Genomic DNA, 19439 nt, shown 5'->3' on the forward strand with positions numbered 1-19439 from the left:
AGCTATCTTGTTGCTTTTTTTTTTATTTTTTACATCTCATTCTCCCAATAATATTAGAGTTTTAAAAGCAGAAGAAAATAAAAGACTGCTCTTAGGTGTGATTTGACATCCTGCTCTACATATACTGACACTCTGAGTCTTTGTCTCCTTCCTTGCTACTTATTTTACTACTTACTTCCCTAAAGGAAATGGAGAAAAAATCTAGACTGTACGTGGAGTTTGGCCATCAGGTATGAAGATGGGGAGAGGGAGGAAGGCACTGAGATATACTGTGCTATCACAAAATGCTTGTACTGCCAGTAAGTCCTTGCTCAAGGTCCATAAAGGGATGGACTGCAACACTCTCTGTCCTCATCACCTTTCCTTTTCTGTGTTTTGTTTGTAATTGCCCCAGCCTCTATATCAGTTCTGTTGACCTTACAGGCTACTCTGAGTGGGTAAGTATTCTCAAAACCCATCAGCTTTGAGAATACTTTTGCATGAAAAAGGCAATGGTCAGCATCACCTTCTTCATTAAGTTCTGCAATTTTGTTTTTAGAGCCCTTATATACTAATTTGTTTCCTTTGTAGTACAGGAATTTAAAGGCAGGACTAATTACCGGAGTTCAAAAAGCTACTTGCCCATTGAGGACTTTGGTCTGAAGAGGGTGAAGAAACTGGAGTAACATTACTAGTCATTAAGGCAAATCCTTATATTGTTGGTAAGAACTCTGCTAGAAACAGGTCCCAAAATATAAGAAGGTCCAGTATTTTTTACCAAAAAAGGTTGTTAAAGATTGCTTCTTCATGGTGTAGTTACCATTCATGAAAGCAGAAAGCCTTGTCCATAAAAGTGTTATGATTGACAGGTCAAAACACAAAAGGTTCCTGATCCTTTTCTATCCTATCCTAGTCCTGGTCTATGGACTGTTATTAATTTTTCATCTAATCTAAATGATTGTAGCATCATGTGACAGCAAACCACAAGAGTTTCTTCTTACAAGTTAAGTAATGTGAAGTCACTTAGCCAAGCATAACCTATTGTGAAACCAGAGTAATTTACAAATGTTACCCTTGATGTCAGTATGAAATTTTAACTCCTGTAGACATGGCAAAAAAATTAATATGTTTCTAAAACTTTAACATCTATCTCTAAGAAGGGGCAGATCATAGTAATGATGCAGAAGTGTGCCACCTACTTTTTAGAGACATTATGCCCTGGTGTACCTCACTACAAGATCTGCTAAATAGGAACTCAGCTTTCTGTTACAAATTTTCTCAGACAATTTTCCTATGATTTGATTTTGCTAAATTCACTAATTCACTGAATTTGGTAATTTGCTCTTGCACCAAGCTGCACACTTAAATGAATTGTTTGCACAAGTCGGACAGATGCATGTTTCTTTATGTAGTCATTTAAACAGAGATGAAGAGATTATTTGGCTCTGTGGTTATTTCACATGCATCAAGTGGGAACATTCACCGACTTTCAAAACTAGATGCTCGTTTTCTTTGATTTGTTAAAAAGCAACTAGCCTCTTGCTATGGACTCATCAGATTAGTTCCTCTTCATTCGCTAACACCAGCTCAGAGTGATGTGTTCAGATGCACAGGTGTACGACATCCAAGAATTATGCCTAATATTTGTTCAATAAATGAAAAGTCGGTATTCCTCTGGTAAGTGCATTCTTATCAGTATTCAGTATTAAACATCAGCTTCATGAAACTGGCAGGTAATCTACATGAAATTGGACAGTCATGCTCTCTGGAGGCATAGTCAAGCTGTCAAGGTCAGAGTAGGAGCTAACTGCAAGGGAGGCAAAATCTTATCTGCAGAATGCTACCAAGTGAGGTTCTAAACTGCCACTCCAAAGAAATGAAACACTGTTGTACAGGTCTTCACTTTCTCCTTGAGTCACGTTTTCAATAAAAGCAATGCCAGTTGTGCCAAATTTGTGATGGTATGTGATGTAACAAATCACAAGGAGACAGGCTGAGCAAGCCAAAACCACCATACTCATTTTAATTAAGATGCTTTACAGTCATTTACCCAGAGCCTTTCCAGTTGAAAGGCTGGTTACTAACACAGGAACTATTCCCTCTACTTGCAAGGGTTGTTGAAATTGGGCCGGGGTGGCACCTGTTTTGATTTTCCATGGGTGCATACCAGCTTTCACTCGGCATTTAAAGACATGATAATGGTTTAATCATTTAATCCTTCCTGTTCTGCCTTTAATCAGCGAAAGGAGTTTAGCTATGACTGTGTTTCCAAGACTCCATAAGAAACAAAAGAACAACTATGGAACACAGGGGTTCCAGGTTTTTTTGTGGGGTTTGTTTTTGTTTTTTTCTCACCTCTTACTTGTCCTGTAGAATTCTCCATTGAACTTGTGTGATTTCATGCAGACCTGGGAGTGGATGGGATGTTATATACAGCTACTGCAATGAGCTGACAACTGAGCTTTTCAGACACATTGCTTCATCCAGCCATATGTTTGGTTTGGAAGGAAGGAACAGGAAGATTTCCTACACCACAAATATATTAAGAGAAGTCAGAAAATTGGACGTACGAAGCTCTATATTTTCCATTTATAATACAGTAGTTTAATAGAAGTGTATAAATCACTGAGTTAGAACACTTTAAAATGAAGTTCTGACACTCCCACTGCTTAAAGTAGCATTGTTATTTATAGATATTACATGAAGTCTGATGTTATGTTTAAGTGAGCGTTAAACAGTTCAGGCTGTTGTATTGTTGCTACGCACCGGAGAACCTCTGTCAAAGTGACTTTGGCACCACTGCGTATCCGCCTTTCTCCCTTTGTCTTCCAAACCTTTCACCAGTGTTTGCAGTTATCCATGTGCTCAGCGATGGAACAGCCTATTGTTAGACTAACGAGGGCAAAGTCACACTGAGATTTTTAAAAAAAATTTTAAAAAGCCAATTCTTTACCTTGCCTAAAAGACTGTTAAATATTAAACTAGCCAAACCAAGGAGTTTAGTGAAAGCAAACACCGTGGGTTTGCTAAACTTAACCTAATAAACTAGAAAGTTAATGGTCGGGTACAGTATGTTTTCTGTTTTAGGAAAAAAAACCAGTAATGACAATACACTAGTGCAAATCAACAGTGCTTTAGAATGTTTAATTAAAGAGAGTGAAGGTGAAGTGAAGCCTGCAAAACTCCAAAATCTAGCCACAGAGATCTTTTCATGACTTGCAGAGAACCCAAACCTCTCTGGCACTCGAGTCAGAATAGCTCCTGCTGGGGTGTATAATTCTTATAAATTATTTCTTTCATTTATTAACTGTATTTATTATTATAATTTTAAATCTTCAGACCACCCACAGAAGTTGCTGTGCTTTGTTCTGTTTCAAGCAACAAAGGTGCCAACCAGAAAATACGGGGTGAAATTGTGTCGTGAGGAAGCTGGAGTGGTTTCCTTTCCCATTCCCATGCAGTCATTATTCACAATTAAAAATGTGCATGCACCACAACAGATCTCGGATATGAGGACATCTCCCTAGCACTCTTTGTGAACAAAGCTGCAGATCACATATGTAAAATTTAAAAAGCAAAGTATAAAGCACAAACTACAGGAGAGCTCAGACTGATTGCCAAGAGTTGAGAGGTCTTCACTTAGGTTGAGTGTAATGATTTGGACCTACCTTGGCACTACTAATGTGCCCTGGTAGAATCTTCTCATTGCAAGAAAAAAAACCACCTGCACTAGTTTTCTGGGCCTGATGTTTTTAAATCAAATGGTTGTGTTTCAATTTGAAAGATTTCCAAGGGAATAGGGAAGAGAAAGTAGAGGAAGAGAATACGTGAACTCACAGAATGTCTCCTTCCTCTCTGTTTGCAGTAAAATCTTCTCATCCAGTACTGTTAAACTTGCTGTTTAAGTATAAAAAATAGGTGGGGAAAATCAGTGTTCATTCTAAACAAAAAACAGACCTAATATTTGAAATTCTCTAGCTGCAAGAGGTTGAGTATTGTTGGAAAAAAATACTGAGAATTCATACAGATTTAAGTAGGGAGTTAATAGTAGGGGGCTTTAAAATCAAAAACAAACCAACTAAGCAAAAATGCCACCACAAACAAAAACATGCTCTATGGGCTGCAGTGAAAGTAATGAACCTCTGGTAAAATTACTGAAGTGTTAAAGGGATGTTTGTGGCCTATGGAAAGACAAAAGTGGCCAATAAAAGCTGTCCTCCTGCTGGTGTTCAGAATGGAACAAGGGAGATAAAAGACTGAGACAAATCAAGCAGTGAGAGAGGAATAATGATCTATGGTGAAAGAAAAATAAATCTAGAGAACAACTGTAGAAGGTTTACAAAGAATCCAATATAATAAATGCAGTGAAATAGATATGAAGGTATTTTACAGAGTATGGATCTGAAGACAATGGAAGCAGACTTGTCTTTAGGAAGAAAAATCTAAATGGAAAGAAACTTGAGTCCTCACTTTCCAAGGGTTTTTGGGCAGAAGGCTACTTCTTGTATCTTAGTTCTCAGATGCTGATGGCATCTGCAGTGATTAATTAGATATTGTTCCCATCATAGTAGACCAGATAGTAACAAAAATTCACAAATGGCAGTAGAAAGCCTTTTAGAACGTAGTTTTTGTCCAGTGCCCAGAAATACTCTGGCAAATACAGGATGATCTGAAGGCTTAGGGCTTATTTGTTATTCCTCTTACTCTGTTGGCATTGTGATCTCATAGGAGTCCTACATCTGCTGAAGGTCTGGGCATTGAGCTTGAGTGCACTGCTTTCACTGGAAGCGGAGTGGGTCCATTTGCCTTTATTGATCCTCAACACTAAATGCCCAGCTTGGTTTTGCTTAGGTCACAGCTTTTGCTTAGCATGATACTGATTTGTGTGGTTTATATTACAATTTGCTTAAAAGAGAATTTTTGTTTTAATATGATGGACTATCTCCTTCTCTCCTTTTTTAGTGTTTTAAATAACTCAGAAATGACTGATCTAACAGCTTTGTAGAGAAGGTTTACATAGAGAAATTCTTCTCCTGGCTGGCAGTAACTTTGAAGTTAGGTAGTGTTCAGAAAAGCATCATTCATAAAAACAGCATTAATGAAAGCTGTAATGAGACCAAAGAAAAGGGAACAATTGTGATGTTTGTACTTTTTTTTTTCCACTATAAGCAAGCAGACAGACTTTTTTTTAACAACGCAGTGCAAATAAGCTAGCTGATGTGTCTGAATGGGCTTTGGGATTCAGTAGATAAACAGAAATTAGCAATGCTGCAATTTGATTTATGGCAAAAGCGATCTTCAAACAGATTTGGTTTTAGTGTGTATTGCTGTATTCTCATGAAATGGGATCTTAAAATTGGAAAGCCATGTGTGATGACAGAGGAGGAAAGTGCTATTAATCAACGCCACTTTTGTTCATGTCTTCAAAGACGTTCTGCCACCTTTTTCATTTTTATCTGTTCCTAGGTTTTCAGCTTAGCAGGCATTTATCATATAAACTGAAGTACAGTAGCAGAGTGACTTGTTCAAGATTAAGTGCTTTTATTCCTAAATTCTTTCTACTCAGAAATGTTGAATGTTTCAAGATTAAGATGTTATTTTTTCAGGACATTGCAAATTAATTAGTTATACATTAAATATAATGAATAGCCTTGTATTAAAAAAAAAAAAAAAAAAAAAAAAAAAAAAAAANGTAGCAGAGTGACTTGTTCAAGATTAAGTGCTTTTATTCCTAAATTCTTTCTACTCAGAAATGTTGAATGTTTCAAGATTAAGATGTTATTTTTTGATCAGATAATAAATATTTTACTGTTTTTCAATAATTCAACATTGTCTTAAAAAAAAAAAAAAAAAAAAAAAAAAAAAAAACTAAAAGCACCCCTAATGGACTGTTATACTTTTTGCTGCTTCAGATTCTGAAAAGGATCCAAAAATATGTCAGTGTTGAAATGACCTGGTATGAGAAAATTTGATGAACCAACCATTTAAACAAAAAAAAGGTGTATAAATATATTGCTTCTTTATACATAGAAAGAGTAAGCAAAAGTAGGTTTTGAGCCCGTATCAGCAGGTTAATACCAAGTGTAATTATAGTACAAAAGTATTAGTTTTAAAAAGGAGTTCTCTTCCAGCTGTGTTGCCTCAACCTGTGCATGAGTAGAGGAGGGGGTTGTAAACTAAATTTCATGGTATTGTTTTGATTAAATTGTGTAGTGCTTGGCTATCTTACTTCTGTAAATAACACAGTATTGGCATTTCTGCTGGATTTTCTGTAGATTCACATCCTCTCTGTGAATTAGTATGCCACTTCTGAGCAGGGAATGCTTTGTTTTGTCTGAAAGGTATTTGCAACTTTTCAGTAGAACAGAGGCTGATCAGCATTGCATTAATGGAGATAATGAGAAAGAATTTTTCATCTTTTCCGTGCAAGATGATAGGAAGAATGAGAGAGGATGAATAGCACAAAGATTACCAGCTCCACGAACTAGTTTTTTTGCAAAGCTACATACCGATGCCTTGACCCTGGTGTTGGAGAGCTGCATCTTTGCAGCAGAAGCATCATCCTGCTCTGTCTGATGTCTCAGTCACTGCTTTGTTGTTTGTCTCTGAGTTTCCATTCAAATCTTAATTTCGCTTTTTGATTTACAAGGTTTGGCGAGGCTGCACTAAAGCCAAGACACCAAGTAAACACTCATGGTTTCTTTTGCCTGTGATTGCAAACAAAAGGCTATGGAAATGTGGGGGGTTTTATAGCGTACTTGAAAAAGAAAAAGGTATCTCCACTTGACAGGAATAACTGCTCCCATAAACTATTGTTGCCATAGCTTCTACGTTACCAAGGTAGATATGTCAATAGAAGAGAAAGAAAAGCAGAGGAATGTTTGTTTCTTCATTACCCTGGGCAACAGTATCATCTGTGCCTTTCATTTTTGTAAATGCATTTTTTGAACTCCACAAAAACTTATGTCTATTCTACATTCTAAAAACCTGAGTAGACATGGAAGTGTGTCTTGTGTACATTTCTGAAAATGTCTGGGTTTTATTTGTGTCATAACTTTTATAAGGAGGATGTGAACATGACCTTTGGAGTGCTTTAGATTGGCAGAATCCAGTGATCTAGAGTAGTGTATAATTTTAATTTAGAAATATATTTTCCTTATACAGTACTCTATTTTAAGTTCCTGTACATGTTGTATTAATGTGTACTCTTGTTTAACCTGTTAGTAATGATGTATGATCTATTGCACTCAGTGAGAAATGTTTTGAGTAGGTATGTCATACTCTCCTGCCTCTGTTCATACACTGATATTCTTGGCTTCAACTTTTCTATCTAAAGCAAAATAATGCTTTCACAGGTTGTATATTCTTTTCCTTAACTTCTTCATCATATTGAAATTTGTCCACTACTTCTACAAGTTAGCCAAAAGCATTCTGTGTTATTTCACAGATGTTTCATAAAGTAGGTAGGATTGATTTTGTAACTTAATGGTGGAGGAGGGGGAAATGAGCGCTTTTTAATTTGTCCATTTGAGTAGGCGGGTATACACTGGACAAAGACGTTAGGCAAATGTTATTTGTTGCTTGTATTTCAGATTAATTTACTTGGTACTAAAAGATGGTCTTCTAAATGCTTTGGCACTTTTTCCCCAGTTCCTGCCAGTGGATGGACATCGAACAGTATTAAATCACCTGGAACAACTGCCCCGAGTGAAAAACCCGACACAGCACCTCAGCTAAATGAACAAGACACGTTGGTTCAGAGAGCAGAGCATATTCCAGCGGGAAAGCGTACTCCCATGTGTGCACACTGTAATCAAGTCATCAGGTTTGTACCTCTTTTCTGGGTGCACTCTTCGCTGGGTACAAAACTGGCTCTATGGCCAAGCCCAGAGAGGGGTGATGAATAGAACTAAATCCAGTTGACGGCCGGTCACTAGTGGTGTTCCCCAGGGCTCAGTATTTGGGCCAGTCCTGTTTAATATCTTTATCAATGTTCTGGACTGGGATTGAGATGACCTGTTAGTTTGCAGGTGACACCAAGTTGGGTGGGAGTGTAGATCTATATTTGGCATTGCTGAGACTGCACCTTGCATCCTATTGTTCAGTTTTGGGCTCCTCGCTACAACAAAGACATTGAGGTGCTGGAACATGTCCAGAGAAGGGTAATGCAGCTTGTGAAGGGTCTGGAATGCAACTCTGATTAGGAGGAGCTGGGGTTGTTCAGCTTGGAGAAAAAGAGGCTCAGGGGAGACCTTATCACTCTCTACAACTACCTGAAAGGAGGTTGTAGTGAGGTGGGGTTCGGTCTCTTCTCCCAGGTAACAAGTGATATAACATGGCCTCAGGATGTGACAGGGGAGGCTTAGATTGGATATTAGGAAAACTTTCTTCACCGAAAGGGTTGTCCAGCACTGGAACAGGGAAGTGTTGGAGTCATCATCCCTGGAGATATTTAAAAGACATGTAGATATGGCACTTACAGACATGGCTTAATGGTGGGTTAATGATTGGACTCGATGATCTTAAAGGTCTTTTCCCATCTAAAGGATTCTGTGATTCTGTTCATCCTGAAGGCTCTCTCACAGCAGGGCTTTGTCTTGTTTTCGTGGGTTTTGAGTCTTTAATCACAAGTATTTTAAGGCTTCATTTCAATAGGGCAGAACACTTTTTTTCATACATGGTTTCTCTAACAAAAATGAGAATACTTTGGAGGAAAAATATTGTGAACTGTATACAGTCACAGTCTTACAACCCATTTTACAGAGAATCAGGAAGCTGGGTGTTATAGAGTAAAAGTAAAACTAAACAAAAGCAAGAAACTTAGTTTTCACTTATACACCCATTCCAGTAGAATTGGGAATATTACCTAATTGGAAACCAGAGAGTACAGTCCTATAAAGACTATTCAAAAATGTTGATTTAGAAATCATAATTTCTAGCTGAGAAGAAGAAGAATAACGGAACAAAAGCATGAAGTGATGTTTTAACAATTACTAGGACTGGATTAATAATAATTTCCTGCACTGCTAGATTTCAAGCTCTTTAATGGGCTCTCTGCCTTTGGATATTATGGTAGCTACTGTCCTTGACTTGTGTGACAGGGGTAGAAAATATTAAGCAACACAAACACAAGTTTACCAAATGACATTAAGTTAAATAAATTTTGCTGAGCCCACATATTGTTAGTCAGAATTTCATATGGAGGAAGAATTGAATCTGGGTTGCATTGTTCAGTCAGTGATTTCTGACAATTAGTCGTGATTGTCTCATCCAGGGAACTATAATTGTTTTTATTGCCGATGTGCAAATCATCCTCATTTTCATCTATTTCACTTTTTATTTCTTCCCAAAAATAGAGATCTCCTAGGATTATTGGAAGAAATATACTCTTTAAAAGTATTTTCTTCTTACTTTTTCAGTCATTTTTATTGTTGAACTACAAGGGGAAAGTAATGCATTAAAGTATATTGTTGTTTATTTATCTATGCCCCATGTTTTCAGTGGACAAAATACGAGATCCTGCACCATGTTTCACCATGGTTTAAGAAAGAGACATTTTTATTAGAAAACATAAGTTCTGAAAAATAAGGAACTCTATAAGCTGTATAATTTTCATTCAGTATAATAGAAAATCAGCTTTTCCACCATGGGCTTTTTTACCCTCTTGAGCCCTGCTTTGGATTCTACATCAGAAGCAGCAGCTAACACAAATCACTTGATCTCCAGAGTTCATTTGAGTCCAGCTTGTTTGCTTCCATTAGATTTCTGTCTGATAGTTCACTACCACTTCAGTTAATACCAGGTTAATTTTAGAACACTCTTTACTAATGGACCTGTGATGTTTTGGAGAAGTTATTCCTACTTCTAATGTATATATTGAAGAAATAAAAATTTATTATCAGAATCCCTTTGAAGCAATAGAAGAAACCTATAAAAATTCCCAATACAAGTGCACCTTTGCTTCTTAATCCAGTTTTTTTGCTTTTTGCAAAATGAAAAATTACTATCAAAAAGGTATACACACTTTTGGGATGAGATTCATCTGATTCCTTGAACAGTTTGGCCTGTATAATAATTCTGTCTCTAGTATGCTGACCTTTTTGTTCCCTGAGCTTTGGATTTGTGTCTAGTAAATAATATGCAAGCAACCATTCACTTTCCTTTTTGTTACAGTTATTTTAGTTTAAAACCAAACATGGAGAATTGACTGTGTGCTGCATCTTTGCTGCAAGAGGCTTCATTGCCTTTTACAGCACCAGTGTTTTAGCAGGGTTTGCTTATGCTCTGTGCTGTGGGGTCTCACAGCATAGCTTACAGATGACTCCTGAGCAGTCAGCCTCTCCTCTTGGCCTTTAAATCACTCTCTGCTACTCCCCACTTTCCCGCTTCGATCACCATTAAAAAAGAGATGAGCTGCTGCCCTGTAAGTAGGGGAGTGTATTGTTCCATGGAGCAACAGTTACTCGGTAGTGGATACATGAGGAGAAACTGCAGAGCCCTACTTGACAGTACTTAAGCCATTGTCACCTATTGTAAGTGACACCTTTTTCATGAGTAGCAACTGATACCTACGTCTAACTTCTTTGTAATTTGCTGGTGATGTTTAAATTCTTCATACGTTAAATGCCTACTTGATTATTAAAAGCAAACATTCTTCCATTGGAGGATGAGTTGATGTGCATTAATCAATGCCAAATATGCCTCATGTTCACAGCATACAGTGAATTTGGAAGATTGCAGTGGCATTTTAATTCAAGTTTTAGCATAATTACACTTCGTGCCCTCAGTGGTAGTATTACCTATGAAAAGGTAGGAGGAGGATCAAGTGACATTACATTGTACATCTGTTTTGAGAACAAAATGCATTCTGGAGTTGGTTACTTTACACTCGGGCATAGAATAACCATGGCTGGTCAAGGCAAAACCTTTCATAGAGACACCTTATAACTTTTTAATATATCTTTAATTATTCATTTAGTGATTGTCTGAAGGTTCCTTTTTTTTCCAAAGCTACATTAAGTAAGCTTTTCTTTCCATGTAGAATCAAAGCTGGAGGCAAAGTAAATTTCTCTTGATCTGCTCGCTGTGACGGTCTGGCAGACTTCTGGCATTTCCTGATAAAGACTTCTGGTTCCCAGGCAGTCTTACCAAGTTCTGCACTGCAGAGTTGGCTCTTTCTTTCTTTGAAGTCCAAATGTGTTTTCACTGGATCTCCACTGAGAACATACTCTTTGGCATGTCTGCTTGTAAATGATGATTTGGCTTTCCACCTTTTCATAAAGCTTAATTGTTTCAAAAGGCAAAAGGGAAAAAGTACAAATGGTGCTTCCCTTCAGCATCTCTTGTACACAAATTGTATACTGTGGCATTTTGAGGTGAGGAGAGGAACACAATTCCAAGACTATAGACTGCTGTATGGTTAAATGTAAAGTGATTGGTCTACCTGCCAGATGTGGAAATCCTTTTGATCTCTCTACCGCCAAATTTCAGTTCTGACTTGCTATCATAATACAAGCCACATGAGAAACTAGATTATTGGCATACTAATATAATACATCACGACCATACTGATGAAGTTATATTTAGCTACAAGTGTAAAGAAATTGAAATTGCACTTATATTCCCTGTATGTTAATTCTCCTTCCAATTTTTCCCAATATCATTGCTACATGCAGAGCCCAGATGTTTGAGGTGACTACCAAATTTCTGTACATAGTGATCCTTTGGGGCATAAGATTCTGTAAATACTCTCCTAAATAATCCTTTTTAAAATATAATCCCTTTTAAAATAAAATCCCTTTTAAAAATAATAAATAAGTGACTAGTTCGTTTTCATCTGTGAGTTCATTTCATGCGGCCTAGATGGTATTGTCAGAAGTTTGTTCAGAAATGCTTAACATGTCAAAGTAGCCTGGGATGGAGGCACATTCATAGCCAACTGTTGCCAGTTGGGTCATCTCATATCCCATGTGGATGGTAGGAGCATGGTTTTTTAGCAGTACTTTTAAAAATATATTCTAGTTGATGGAGGCATGTGGGATTTTTATTGGGTTTGTTTTTAAATGGAGAAGGAATGTTGAAGCCATTTGCAGCCATCTTCCTAACATTTCATCCCCCTATCTACTTCCTGTCACATTGCATGAGTGTGGGCATGCATCCCCTTTACTCAAATTGGGACTTTAAACTCTTTTTCAAATTAATACAGCAAATAAATACCTTTCAGTGCTGAAAACTATCATTTTGATGGCAAAATTATGCTGAGACTGGGAACACCTCCAAGTTCTGAATATCATGTTTTAGTGTGTTTTACGTGGCAGGTGTTGGTTTGATTTTTTTTTTTTTTTTCTCCTTTTCTCCACGTGCTTTAGGGCAGATTTTAGGTTGCAGGTATCATTAAGCTGCAGTATCAGCTTGACATGTTTAAACTACAGCCTGATTGAAAGTAAAATTGTATTTAGGAAGTGTTCTTCTGGACATGTGTGTACAGGGAGCCAGTCCGCTAATGGAACACCTCATAGACATTGTGCAGGGCACAGCCACAGCTGTCTGGAGACTTTGGGAAAGGAACTCTGTAGGTGCACTCCCAGGCTGTTCCCCATCCGTCTGGGGTCCTGCGCACTGTCCTGAATGGCTAACCTCAACATGTCAGAGCTGTAAACTCTGGAGAGCTAAATGCAGCAGATGTAAAAATTCCTTCCCCTCCTGTTGCTAGCACACTTGCTTTCCATTGCAGAGCTAACTGAGCCTATCATTTCGGTGCAGATGGCCAGAAACTCAATACTACCTAGATCCGGGAGAGCCTCTTTGGTGTCAGCCCCGTGTTAATGAATCTCTTAAATTAGCCTGTGCTGACACGGCGCACTGAGAGCACTTTGTTGTACATAAGGGCTTGTATTGTTTGATCAGTACATAACTGAAAGGGCATTGATGTAAAAAGGTGCTTGTAGAGCAGGGAGGGTATCGGGTTAGGTCAGTGTTTGCACTGCTCAGGCATCCACTGGGAGCAGGGGGCTGGAGAGCTGCGCTCAGCCCCAGCTCCTCCTTAAAGGGCTACAGGCTGCTCTCTCCAGGAGCCATTTTTCACTGCGTTCTCTCCAATAATCAGAGGTGAATAGAAGAAACTGTCTCAGATTACATATATGTTCATCATCTTACAAGGCTTTTGAGTTATCCTAAATCTGTTTGAGTCCCTTGTTTTTGACTTCTCGTCCTATTAAAAATACATAATGTTACCAGAGAAATTGTAGAAGAGAAATAAAAGTAATTATCCTCTACCCTTAATGAAGGTGCCCTCTGTTCTCACCCTGCTTATATTCCTATCTTGGAGTCAACATAACCAAATTTCAAGGTGTTTTTTGGGGGGGTTGTTTATTGTTGTTTTTTTCCTGTTGTTTTCTTTTCTTTATTGCTATTGCTTTGTTCATATGAAAATCTTACACGAAAACGTTCTTGTAGCTTACTTGATTTCCAAAAAAATGTCTAGCAGCAGGTGGTGATATTAGTACCTTACACTTCTTTTTTGCAGTGAAGTATTAGATCAGAAAAAAGTGATGCAGTTCTTGAAAGAATGACATCTTTATTTGCCTTGGAAAAAAACAGGAATTCTGGTGAAGGAGATAAACTTGAACCACAAAGATCACCTGAAACCTGTATTCTGGAAGGTTGAGTGTTAGTGGGACCTTGAAGATACCTCACTAAAGTAAATATGGCCATTAAAGAAGTTAGTGTGCTGAATATATTTTCAGTGGTATATACTGGTAGTAATGACTCAGAGGTATTGTAGATTAAGCCTATTAGCAGCTTTTGCTGGAGCCAACCTAGGAGTATTTGCTGACAATATCTCTTCTTTCCGATCAGAGGACCCTTTTTGGTGGCTTTGGGAAAGTCATGGCATCCAGAGGAGTTCAACTGTGCCCATTGCAAAACCTCCATGGCTTACATTGGATTTGTGGAAGAGAAAGGGATGCTGTATTGTGAGGTCTGCTATGAGAAGTTCTTTGCCCCTGAGTGTTCAAAGTGCCAGAGGAAGATCCTCGGGGTAAGTGACCAGCAAGTGGCCTGTTTTTTGATGGGAACAGTAACAACAGTGTTCAGTGAGTCTCTGCAATGAAATTCTCTTTTAATCTGTCCCAGTCTGCATTCTTTCAAACATACTCTTAACATACCTTTTTAGCTCCCATCACATACAAATTATGGTTTTGGCTCTTCTAATGTTGAACCTTTCAACCTCTTTGAGAAAAGGTGCTGTAGTCTCCTTGGCTCTTCCAGGTTCAGCTCCTGTTTTCATGAAGCTGTTCTGTAGCTGTTTACCAAATTTTCTGATTACCAAATTTTCTGGTTACCAAATTTTCTTGAGCAAAATGCTTTTAATTGGCAGCTTTTGACAAAATGGGGGCAGAGGGGAATAAAAAGAAATAATCCTCTTAGCTGAGCTGAGCATTGAAGAACACCGTGGTTGGCTAGATGTGAAGTACTGAAATATTCCCAGTGGTAATGCAGATAGAAAGACGTGTTATCCTACTCGGCACTGATATTGCTAATTTGAGCCTGCCAGCTGATCGGCCGCTGTTTTACTGCAGACAGCAACGTGTCTGGATTCTTGTGTAACTGGGGTCATGCAGGGCTCTGGCAGCACAATTTTCAAGTCATATTTGGCACTGTAGCATCTTCCAAAAGAACACAGAGCAGTCATAATTTTCTATGTGATGTCTTTTGATTAACTTCACAGACTTCAGGAGAAGGCAGAGATGCTGCTTTTCTTATTTCAGGGGACTGTTGTAGGTGAGATCCTAATTAAAATTAAATAAGTGAACAAATGAGTTGTTAAACCGGTCCAACTCTACGCTGAACCTTCCAAAAACCCTGAAAGATCGCTCATGAAAAATAAGTAGATGTACCATAAATAAAGCACCTCATTAAGTTTAACATTGCAGAACTTTTGTGCACAACCCACTTTCAAAGTAGCAGTAGGAAACAAAGTATTCTTGAAATGAATCAAGTGTGGAGGCATGGTTACCACAATCTAGTCATCACATCAAAATAATGTGTTCATAACACTTTTTCTAATCCCCACAGGAAGTAATAAATGCTTTGAAACAAACTTGGCACGTTTCCTGCTTCGTGTGTGTGGCCTGTCATAACCCCATCCGCAATAATGTCTTCCACTTAGAAGATGGCGATCCCTACTGTGAGACGGGTAAGAAGCAACATAACCAAAGTTTACTGCAGCTGTGTGGGGAAGCAGAGATCAGTAAGGCTGGGAAAAAAAAAAAATTCTTTTTCTCAAGCCTCACATCAGAAGTGCCCCAGCAGATTCATGTAACTTTGATATGTCTATTCAAAGTAGCAACAACTGCTGTAGACAACACTTTGGGTTTGCAGCAGGAGAAGTTGATGAGGATTTCTTCATCAGCTTTGACAGCAGCAGGCTTCATGTCACTGATTTTGCCTTTTCTTGTGAAGCCCTCAGCTGTAGGTATCAGTGATACATCAGAGTGTTAATTTTAGGGTGACTTTCTGGTTTAAAATAATCTGAAGTTCATGTAAATCTGCTTATTTACTAAACACAAGCAAATGCCAGTGTAGTAATGCATTTTACTCTGAATAGCCTCATTCACAGCCTGAGGGACTTCCAAGAGAAAGCAGTCTGTCCAGGTAGTTTTCTGCAGGATCAAGGATAACATCTGTTGTACATACACTTGGGATTAAAAAAACAAACAGGCTGTCAGGAAAAATACGGTGAAACAATTATAGCACTCGAAAGCCTGATGAGCAATATTACATGAATGATGTGGCTTAGAAGTTCAGAGGGATTCTGGATTGGTTTTTAGCACTTCCAGCTAATTATAACTTTTTTTATAGGATCGTAGAGTGGTTTGGGTTGGAAGGCACCTTAAAGATCATCTAGTTCCAGTATCACATGCCATGGGCAGGGACACCTTCCACTAGATCAAGTTGCTCAAAACCCCACCAAATCTGGCCTTGAATACTTCCAGGGATGGGTCATCCACAGCTGCTCTGGGCAACCTGTTCCAGTGCCTTACCAGCCTCACAGTGAAGAATTTCTTCTTAATATCCAATCTAAACCTGCTTTTTTTCAGTTTAAAACCATTTCTCCTTGTCCTGTTTCTACATGCCCTTGTGAAAAGTCCCTCTACAGCTTTCTTGTAAGCTCACTTCAGGTACTGTAAGGCTGCTGTAAGGTCTCGCTGAAGCCTTCTCTTCGCTGGGCTGAACAACCTCAACTCTCTTAGCCTTTCTTCATAGGAGAGGTGCTCCAGCCCTCTGAGCATCTTTGTGGCCTTCTCTGGACTTGCTCCAGCAGGTCCATGTCCATCTTACCTTGGAAGCTCAGGGTAAGATGCAGGGCTCCAGGTGGGGTCTCACCAGAGCAGAGTAGATGGGGCAGAATCCCCTCCCTTGTCTACTGGCCACTTCTCCTGTGATGTAGCCCAGGATACTTCCGGCTTTCTGGGCTGCAAGTGTACATTGCCAAGTCATGTTGAGCTTCTTGCCAACCTATTATTATTAATATGAACAGTTTTTATTTATGTTGATTTCCTAATTTGCTTTCCTACCCCTCTGGCCTAAGAAAGAAAGAAATAATTTGTAAAACAATTCCTTTTAAAATGGAAAAGAGACAAAAATGTATCAAAATTATCTGCTTTCACACTGCATGCTGTTTACATCTGTGTTGGAACTGTCAGTTGGACCCTTTTTATCGTTTTCCTTCTACTCTTAGGAGCATTACAGTTTAACTAGAGGTAGAAATGGATTGACCAGGAAATGACTTAGCATGAAATTCTAATGACCTCTTTGGAGCTAAGAGTTCCTTCTGGGCTGATCCCACAGTTGTTTGCAGCGGGTGCCATGGAGAATGCTAGGTGCTGTAAGGATAAAGAAAGCAGGCAAAATTTATCCAAAATTTCTGTTGTCAGAGCAGCTTTAATGAGGTGTTGGCAGATACAAAAGGACACAGTAGGTTATTGCTAACTTGGTGACACAAGTAGGGTAATATGTTGCTCCTATTGAATCCGTGGAGCAGCAGAGGATACGGGTATACAGCAGCATCCTCCAATGTGACAGCATGGTGAAATTTCATCCTGAAGCAATCTGAAGCCCCTAATCCTGGAACCATTTGATGATTCAAAAATAGTACTGGAGGAATCAATAACTCCCCTTTGGGTGGAAAGCTTGTGACCGGGTTTGTTCTGTTAAGGTTCAGTTCTTGTTCCTGCCACCAAATAATCCATATGTCGTGCGGTGCACTGATTTGTGCTACTGTTACAACTCCTGTGCACAAATGTGCGTATTTCAATACTGTGACCAGGAAAAACTGTGATAAAATGCCAAGTATACTACACTTCTTGCAGAGTTTATTTCTAAGATAGAAAGTTGCTAGCACAAGTTAATGTAGACACATTCTGTGAGGTGTTATTGGCAGCGATACTTTGTAATGGCTCTGGTTCTCTAACTAGATGTTAATTTGAGATATATTAATTCTTCAAAGACTTTCAGTCCAGCTGGAGTTATGAGTCTAAGACTAATTTTAAAGAAATAAGGAGTAAATGTCATTTCCAACTTTCCCGCTTCCTGGTGTAAAGGAGAGTTCTAATTTTAAATCTGTATTTGAAATTATAACAGCATCAGCTATTAGTATTAAGGGTGTTTAATCTGAAAAATGTTCTGGGTTTGGATGTCAGGGCTAAAATTAAATTAAATTAAAAGTCCAAATATCTACAACTTTGAACTTTTTTTAAGTGCAGAGTTAGTAACCTAGTTTTGAAAATGCAGTATGCAGGAAGCACTGATATGTCACCGTATGACAAGTCTTACTTGGAAGGCTTCTGTGGTATCGCAATTCAAGCATGCAAAAGCAAAAGAAAGCTGATGCCCTTCATTCTGCCTTATCTATTGCCCTTTCTTCAAAAGAAAAGCGAATAAACTTATCAACACAAACCACAGGCCAACTTATAAAAGGCTTTAACTCCTGGCACCAGGAAAATATCAGTAAGATTCTGTGTGAACGCAAAGGCAAAGACCTGAAACAGTATGGTCAGGAGATCATGTCCTTCAGGGGTTTTGCACAAGCGCGTCCTAACATTTGATATTTTTATGGTCCTTCTTGTGCTTAAACATTTGCAACTCATCCCAGTAGCATGGATTAATGAAGGTGATCAGTGAAGCAGCTTCTTGCCACTGGCAACCAGAGGGCTTTGCTTTTCCAGAACACTTGTGTTCCCTATCCTGTTGATATGTCTCCTGTGATAGTGCATTTTGAGGGAGATCATCACACAAAACATGGTCTCACTAAACGAAAACAGGACTTTGCTCTTGGGCTTGACACATTTTATAATCCTCCACTGGCTCTGCTGCAGTAAGCACTAGAGCTTCAGCAGATCTGTAGCAGATCTGTATAATCTAGAGAGAAACAAAATCCACTTCTACCCCTTTTCTCATTCCTTATATATCTCCTTTGAAAACAACCCCTGGCATCTAATTTCTCTGTCAGAGCAGAGTGTTACTATGGTAGTAACACTTACTTACTGGTAGATGGAGTCCAAAGCTTCATTATGTCTGTCAGTCTGTAGTTCATCTTACGAAGACATAATGTTTGCATGATGTGTGCTGATCCCAAATGCTCTCATGTTATAGCACGAATGCTGTTATCTTCTGTGCAGGAATAAAACGTTTCCTTTCTAGAATGGGGTGTTTGAGAGTTGAAATAAGTGAAAAAGACCAGACAACTTGAGGTGAAATTTAGGCCTGCACAGGTGGGCAACAAAGGAGTGACTTTCAGCCCTTGAGATGGGGCAAAAGCAGTGTCACACACCAAGGCTGTGGGGATAGGGGTGAGTTGTCAGTGCCTCCCACCCAATTTTATACATGTATTTTGTTCTCTTAGTCTGCTCTGCTCTCTCTTTTTGAAGCTCTGCTTGGTTGAGAAATACGAACGGTTTAGTGCTATTTGTTTTAGTCCCTGCTGCTCCCTGATACTCCTAGAGGAGTTTTTCTCTGCTAAGTCCAGGAAGCCTTCAGAGGCTCCAAGTCAATCCAGTGCTTAAAAATGAATGGTGCAAATACACTTCAGAAAGTCTGGTCGCTAATAACCATCCTGACACCCTAGTGATACTTTTTGTTAAATGTAATAAATATATTGCCTTTCAAAGTTTTCAAAGGGTCAGTCTTGCTTTTCTGCATATACTTTAAAATCTGTTTGTATCTCTTTGCAGATTATTATGCCCTCTTTGGTACCATGTGCCATGGCTGTGAATTCCCCATTGAAGCTGGAGACAGGTTTCTTGAGGCTCTGGGCCACACTTGGCACGACACTTGCTTTGTATGCTCCGTAAGTAAAGCTAGTCTACATTTTAAACAAACCTGTGGCAGCAGTGCTTGTGCTAACCTGACCAGTATGGGAGTTAACAGCTCTAACCTCTTTCAATCCCCTGGGCCCAAAC

General features: G+C 38.8%; 1 protein-coding gene across 5 annotated transcripts in view; it reads left to right on the plus strand.

Annotated features, from left to right (window-relative positions):
• The window catches only part of PDLIM5 (PDZ and LIM domain 5), a 127459-nt gene that overhangs the window by 104293 nt on the left and 3727 nt on the right, over positions 1 to 19439 (plus strand). For all 5 annotated transcript variants that reach the window (XM_017822241.1, XM_017822240.1, XM_017822239.1 and 2 more), the window contains 4 exons: positions 7630 to 7804; positions 13837 to 14017; positions 15055 to 15175; positions 19212 to 19327. In XM_017822241.1, coding sequence (XP_017677730.1) covers positions 7630 to 7804; positions 13837 to 14017; positions 15055 to 15175; positions 19212 to 19327 — 593 coding nt within the window. The remainder of the gene's footprint in view (positions 1 to 7629; positions 7805 to 13836; positions 14018 to 15054; positions 15176 to 19211; positions 19328 to 19439) is intronic.

The sequence above is a fragment of the Lepidothrix coronata genome, unplaced genomic scaffold (genome assembly GCF_001604755.1).
Source record: "Lepidothrix coronata isolate B3197 unplaced genomic scaffold, Lepidothrix_coronata-1.0 Scaffold96, whole genome shotgun sequence".
NCBI lineage: Eukaryota > Metazoa > Chordata > Aves > Passeriformes > Pipridae > Lepidothrix > Lepidothrix coronata.